This window comes from Triticum dicoccoides, chromosome 4B (assembly GCF_002162155.2).
Source record: "Triticum dicoccoides isolate Atlit2015 ecotype Zavitan chromosome 4B, WEW_v2.0, whole genome shotgun sequence".
Lineage (NCBI taxonomy): Eukaryota > Viridiplantae > Streptophyta > Magnoliopsida > Poales > Poaceae > Triticum > Triticum dicoccoides.
The window spans coordinates 448,413,810-448,420,645 of record NC_041387.1 but is presented as its reverse complement, the minus strand read 5'-3'; the positions used below and the strand labels follow the sequence as shown (position 1 = coordinate 448,420,645).

Here is a 6,836-nt window from a genome sequence, read left to right as displayed (position 1 = left end):
ATGATGTTTGCATCTCTGACCTCTGTTTCTGATGGGCGCAAGGAAACGGGACAACGAACTGATAATATATTTCTCAGCTCCTGGAAGCTCAGGCAAAAACAACATAGTACAGGAACCAGACGTGTGTATTGTCGTTCTTGCTTTTACAGATTACTCCTTTCACGGAGAAGGAGATGTATGAGGCCATTGCACAAATGAATAATAATAAAGCGCCAGGACCAGATGGGTTTCTGGCGGAGTTCTACAAAAAGTGATGGCATTTCATTAAACATGACCTGTTGCTCATGTTTCATGAATTGTTTAATGGTCAGCTTCATTTATTCAAGCTTAATTTTGGAACAATAACTCTTCTTCCTAAGAAGACAGAGGCTATTCGCATTGAGCAGTTCAGACCCATTTGTTTGCTTAATGTAAGTTTCAAAATTTTCACTAAGGTTGGGACGAACCGACTCACGCAGATAGCGCATACGGTGGTGCAACCGTCCCAGACTGCTTTCATACCGGATAGAAATATCCTTGAAGGGGTGGTCGTCTTGCATGAAACGCTCCACGAAATTCACTCAAAAAAACTTGATGGGGTGGTTTTTAAAGTGGATTTCGAAAAAGCATACGATAAAGTCAAATGGCCTTTCCTTCATCAGGCGTTGCGTATGAAAGGATTCGACAAGGCATGGCGCAACCAAATTGATTCCTTTACGCAAAAAGGGAGTGTAGGGATTAAAGTGAATGACGATATAGGTCACTATTTCCAGACACATAAAGGCCTAAGACAGGGGGATCCAATGTCACCGATCTTATTTAACATAGTAGCTGATATGCTATCTATTTTAATAGGCCGGGCCAAGGAGGCGGGGCAGGTTTCGGGCTTGGTTCCGCACCTAGTTGATGGAGGTATATCCATTTTGCAGTATGCTGATGATACGATCATCTTTATGGAGCATGACTTGGTGAAAGCTAGGAATATGAAGCTTGTGCTGTGCTTATTTGAACAATTGTCTGGACTCAAGATTAACTTCCACAAGAGCGAATTGTTTTGCTTTGGAAGAGCTACTGAGGACCAGGTGGCGTATAAGCAATTGTTCGGATGCGAGTTGGGTTCGCTACCGTTTACTTACTTGGGCATTCCCATTCATCATCGTAAGCTTACGAACAAGGAGTGGAAGTGTATTGAGGATCGTTTTGAAAAGAAACTAAGCTGTTGGAAAGGGAAGCTCATGTCATATGGAGGTCGATTAATTTTGATTAATTCGGTTCTCACAAGTATGCCTATGTTTCTTCTATCCTTCTTTGAGATCCCGGTGGGGGTTAGGAAAAGATTAGACTTTTATCGATCCCGTTTTTTTTGGCAAAACGATGAGTTGAAACGTAAGTATAGGCTTGCCAAATGGGACATCATCTGTAGGCCCAAGGACCAAGGCGGTCTAGGCATTGAAAATCTAGAGATCAAGAATAGATGTCTCCTTAGCAAGTGGCTTTTTAAACTTTCATCCGAGACAGAGGCTACTTGGGCACAAATTCTGCGTAATAAGTATCTTCAGTCAAAAACTTTAGCTCAGGTGACGGTGCGCCCAACTGATTCACCGTTTTGGAAAGGGTTGATGAGAGTCAAGCCCCTCTTCTTTAACAGGACAAAAATCTTAGTTGGTGATGGAGCTACTACGAGGTTCTGGGAGGATACGTGGCTAGGAGAAACACCTCTGGCACGTCAATATCCCACACTGTATAACATTGTTCAACGTCGAGAAGTATACGTTGCAAATGTCTTACAGTCAATGCCTCTCAATATTAGCTTCCGGAGGACACTAGTGGGTGAACGATGGGAGGCATGGCTTCATCTTGTACGACGGCTGATGGATGTCCAACTGTCTCAGGATCCAGATAGGTTGTTTTGGAAATTGACAAAGGACGGTAGGTTCTCGGTTAAATCCATGTATCTGGATGTCATTAATACTAGTGTCATTCCTCTCCAGACATGTCTGGAAAGTTAAGGTACCTTTGCGAATTAAAGTGTTTATGTGGTTTGTGCATAAAAAAGTAATTTTGACAAAGGATAATCTGGCAAAACGCAATTGGGTGGGTTCTGCTAGATGTAGATTCTGCGATTGTAATGAAACTATCAGGCACCTCTTTCTGGATTGTCCACTGGCTAAGCTTCTTTGGCGCTCGATTCATATTGCCTTCAATATTATTCCACCTACTTCTATCAATATGTTGTTTGGAACATGGCTTGATGAGGTAGACTTGGTTTTAGCAAGACTCATTCGTGTTGGCGCGTGTGCCTTGTTATGAGCAGTATGAAACTGCAGAAATGATTTGGTTTTTAACAGAGCAACGAACTTTCATTTTTTGCAGGTTATCTTCAGGGCCACAGCGTTGATCCGTATGTGGTCGCTACTCACTCCGATGGAGGACAGGGGGCATTTGGCTACTGCGTCTACCCGATGGAAGATGGTAGCTCGGGTTATTTTCAACCGGTTTGGATGGCGGTCATGTAATAGGATAGGCATGTAGTGCTCCTATTTTTTGCCAGCCGGTTGTGGCTTTATGTTTACGCTCGTCTGAGCGGCTTGTCGTCTTTTTTACTTTAAACCTGCTGAAGACTTTGTGACACTCTCTATTTTAATATTATGAGCCGTATGCATCTTATTGATGCAGAGGCTGGGGTTGCACCCCTTTTCAAAAAAAAAATTTATCATTTCCTCTACTAACCTAGTACTACTAGGTCATTAACCAAACTCATACAAGCACCCTCGTTATTCGACAGAAGCACACGAACACAGGCATCAGAACATTTTAAGTGCGGCATAGCCGCGTCCACTCCATGACCTGTCACGACTCACTCAGTCCACTTCTTCGATCTTGGGCCCGGCACCGCTCCCACCGCCGGTGCCCGCGCCGCCGCCGGGCATGTCCTCGTCCATGCCGGCCGCGGCGCCCGGGCCGGCGCCCTGGTACATCTTGGAGATGATGGGGTTGCAGATGTTCTCCAGCTCCTTCATCTTGTCCTCGAACTCGTCGGCCTCGGCCAGCTGGTTGCCGTCGAGCCACTTGATGGCGTCCTCGATGGAGTCCTCGATCTTCTTCTTGTCTTCGGCGGGGAGCTTGGACGCGATCTTCTCGTCCCGCACCGTGTTGCGCATGTTGTACGCGTAGTTCTCCAGCGCGTTGCGGGCCTCCACCTTGTGCCGCACCTGCTCGTCCTCAGACTTGTACTTCTCCGCCTCCTGCACCATGCGCTCGATCTCCTCCTTGCTCAGCCGCCCCTTGTCGTTGGTGATGGTGATCTTGTTCTTCTGCCCGGTCGTCTTGTCCTCCGCGGACACGTTCAGGATGCCGTTCGCGTCGATGTCGAAGGTCACCGTGATCTGGGGGACGCCCCTGGGCGCCGGCGGGATGCCGGACAGCTCGAACTTGCCCAGCAGGTTGTTGTCCTTGGTCCTCGTCCTCTCGCCCTCGTACACCTGGATCAGCACGCCGGGCTGGTTGTCCGAGTAGGTGGAGAAGACCTGCTCCTTCTTGGTGGGGATGGTGGTGTTCCTCGGGGTCAGAGTAGTCATCACGCCTCCGGCCGTCTCCAACCCGAGCGAGAGCGGCGTCACATCGAGCAGGAGCAGGTCCTGCACCTTCTGGTTGCCCTCGCCGCTGAGGATGGCAGCCTGCACGGCGGCGCCGTACGCGACGGCCTCGTCGGGGTTGATGCTCTTGCAGAGCTCCTTCCCGTTGAAGAAGTCCTGGAGGAGCTGCTGCACCTTGGGGATCCGGGTGGAGCCTCCGACGAGCACGATGTCGTGGATTTGGGTCTTGTCCATCTTGGCGTCCCGGAGGCACTTCTCGACGGGCTCCATGCACTTGCGGAAGAGGTCCATGTTGAGCTCCTCGAACCTGGCACGGGTGATGGTCGCGTAGAAGTCAATCCCCTCGTAGAGCGAGTCAATCTCAATGGTGGTCTGGGCGGTGGAAGAGAGCGTCCTCTTGGCCCTCTCGCACGCCGTCCTCAGCCGCCGGAGCGCCCTCGGGTTGCCGCTGATGTCCTTCTTGTTCTTCCTCTTGAACTCTTGCACGAAGTGGTTCACCATCCGGTTGTCGAAGTCCTCGCCCCCCAGGTGGGTGTCCCCGGCGGTGGACTTGACCTCGAATATGCCTTCCTCGATGGTGAGGATGGACACATCGAAGGTGCCGCCGCCGAGGTCGAAGATGAGCACGTTCTTCTCCCCGGTGCTGGTGGCCTTTTTGTCGAGGCCGTAAGCGATGGCCGCCGCGGTCGGCTCGTTGATGATGCGCATGACGTTGAGGCCGGCGATGACGCCGGCGTCCTTGGTGGCCTGGCGCTGGGAGTCGTTGAAGTAGGCCGGGACAGTGACGACGGCGTTGTTGATGGTTGTGCTGAGGAAGGCCTCGGCGATCTCCCTCATCTTGGTGAGCACCATGGAGGATATCTCCTCGGCAGAGAAGGTCTTCTCCTCCCCCTTGTAGGTGACCACGATCATCGGCTTGTCGCCGGCGCCGGGGACCACCTTGAACGGCCACATCTTCATATCCGACTGCACGGATGCGTCCGAGAAGCGCCGTCCGATGAGTCGCTTGGCATCTGCGTGGCAGAGCAGAGTGGTAAGTGACTGCTCAGGAGCGTAAAACAGAGCAAAAGGCAGAGCACGTACTCTCACTGCACGAGCATGTATTCTACTACTTGTAAGATAAGAGACCGAGGCACGCGGGGCTTACCAAAAACGGTGTTGGTGGGGTTCATGGCGACCTGGTTCTTGGCGGCGTCGCCGATGAGCCGCTCGGTGTCGGTGAAGGCGACGTAGGACGGCGTGGTGCGGTTGCCCTGGTCGTTGGCGACGATCTCCACCCGGTCATGCTGCCAGACGCCGACGCAGGAGTATGTGGTGCCGAGGTCGATGCCGATTGCAGGGCCCTCCCCCTTGTTGCCTCCCTTGCTCGCCATCTTCTCCGATCAAATCGAACGCAAGATTCGAGACTCTGTCTGTGACTGATCGAGTTGTTCTTTCGGTCCGCTCGGTGGATGTGGATATGCTTTGGTTTGCTCTCTGAGTTGAGTTGAATTGATGATGGAAGGGGACGAAGGGGGTGGGGTTCTTATATACGGACCCGCTAGAGCGGTGGGAGCTCGGGAAGGTTCGCGCGGGAGATGAGGTGGGCGGTTCAGGCTCGGCGCCGGGTGGAGGGTTCGGGTGCACGCGCGACACATCCAGAGCGGTGCCTGTTTCTCTCGGTCGGTCCCAGGTTTCGTGCACCGCTTTGGGTTGGATTGGATTGGGTTTGGTGAGTCCGCTCTGGTGGGTTCTGGGCCAAGTGGAGATTACTAGAATTATGTACTCACGTGATTACAGCTTGGAGCCAAGTGGCGAGTTTAGGATGAGTCGTCTTGTTTAAGGTACGCACGTGCTCATGCACACGCCGCTGGTAGTGCCTAATTACAGGAGTATTTGTTGTTGTATGTGCAGAAAGTAAAATTATTTGTTCTCGGAGAAAGCCAAAGCTTTTTCAATAAAAATCGTTTTTGTTAACTTCAAACAAAACATCAATTGAATACAAAGTATGCGAAAATTCGCAGGGGCACGTAAGTGTGGGGCGTGCACCTACTCAGGCAAGCAGGTGCGTCCGTTCGTGCTGTGATTCACTGGAAATTCATACTTCCTCCTTTCATCTATATAGTGCCTAATGCGATTTTCAAGACCGCCTTTGACTATTGACAAGATTAATAGTACATGAGATATATAATGTGAAAATTATATCAATGGAAACTTCTTTCACATACGAATTTGACAGTATGCTTTGTGTAAGTTGCATGTCATATATTATTCCTCTAACATTTGGTCAAAGTTAGCATCGAAAAAGGCATTAGGCCCTATATAGATGAAAGGAGGGGTACGCGCCTATGAATATGTTCGAATACGGACAAATATACATGTCGTACGTATTGTCGTCTATTATTCTTTTTTCTTTATTACGGGAGGACCTTACATGTTTACTTCTTTATTTCGTGTTCATCTCTTTCCTCATATCTCTGCATTCTTAATCAGAGCGAACTCTTCTTCCTTATGTACATCGCCACTGTTCTTTCATTTTGTCTCATTCGTTGCTTTCTATTCTGTTTGGATTAACCTAATTTCTTTGCTTCGTTTCTTCACCTACTGGTGGTACGAGATCTTTTGGACCGGAGTTTGATGGATTAAAGTTGCAATTCGATGGGTAACTTATTCTGTTACTCCTTCTTTTCTGCTACTATTCTTGCTTACTCACATAGCCCGTTCGTATCTTTCCATCTCTCATTTTATCGAGCGAGTGGATTTATTGATGTAGATTTGTGGACCTTAGATCATCTGATGCAAAGTCTTGTTTACCTACTCATGTATGTGCGAAGGATTTCGATATTACTAATGTTCAGTCATCAAACGATTCTGGATCTACAACTGGGGAAAATAGTCGTCTTGCGCGACCAACTTCTTTCACAGATCGACACTTTCAATAATCTGAATATGCTCGTGCTGTCGATTCAGTGCCAATGGATTTGTCAGTTTATTTTGAATACAACCGGTAACATACTAGCTGATTCTGAAATCTCTTCCATCTATATTAATAGTTTATTTCTTTATTTTAAAGTTACATTATCTGAAACTTGCTGCATTTAAGTTTCATTCGTGATGCAGAGCAGACAAGCACACAATGTAGCAAAAAAGCAAACCATTTACTAAAAAGTTATATACTCACTCTTTCTCCAATGCACAACTTCGTCAAACAATGCCAGGAAATGCAATTTGATCGAGCATCGGAAGAAGGTTATGAAGTGAAAAGAATGACCCAAGATTTTG

The 6,836-nt window shown here is 48.7% G+C and overlaps 1 protein-coding gene across 1 annotated transcript; it reads right to left on the bottom strand.

The window, feature by feature from the left end:
* Nucleotides 1-2,691: 2,691 nt before the first annotated feature.
* LOC119290807 (heat shock cognate 70 kDa protein-like) lies at nucleotides 2,692-5,061 on the bottom strand. The gene is made up of 2 exons (XM_037569456.1): nucleotides 4,723-5,061; nucleotides 2,692-4,588 (listed from the first exon to the last, which is right to left on the bottom strand). Exons 1-2 carry the CDS (start codon nucleotides 4,946-4,948, stop codon nucleotides 2,841-2,843), a joined length of 1,974 nt encoding a protein of 657 aa, XP_037425353.1. The 5' UTR covers nucleotides 4,949-5,061; the 3' UTR covers nucleotides 2,692-2,840.
* Nucleotides 5,062-6,836: the final 1,775 nt, after the last annotated feature.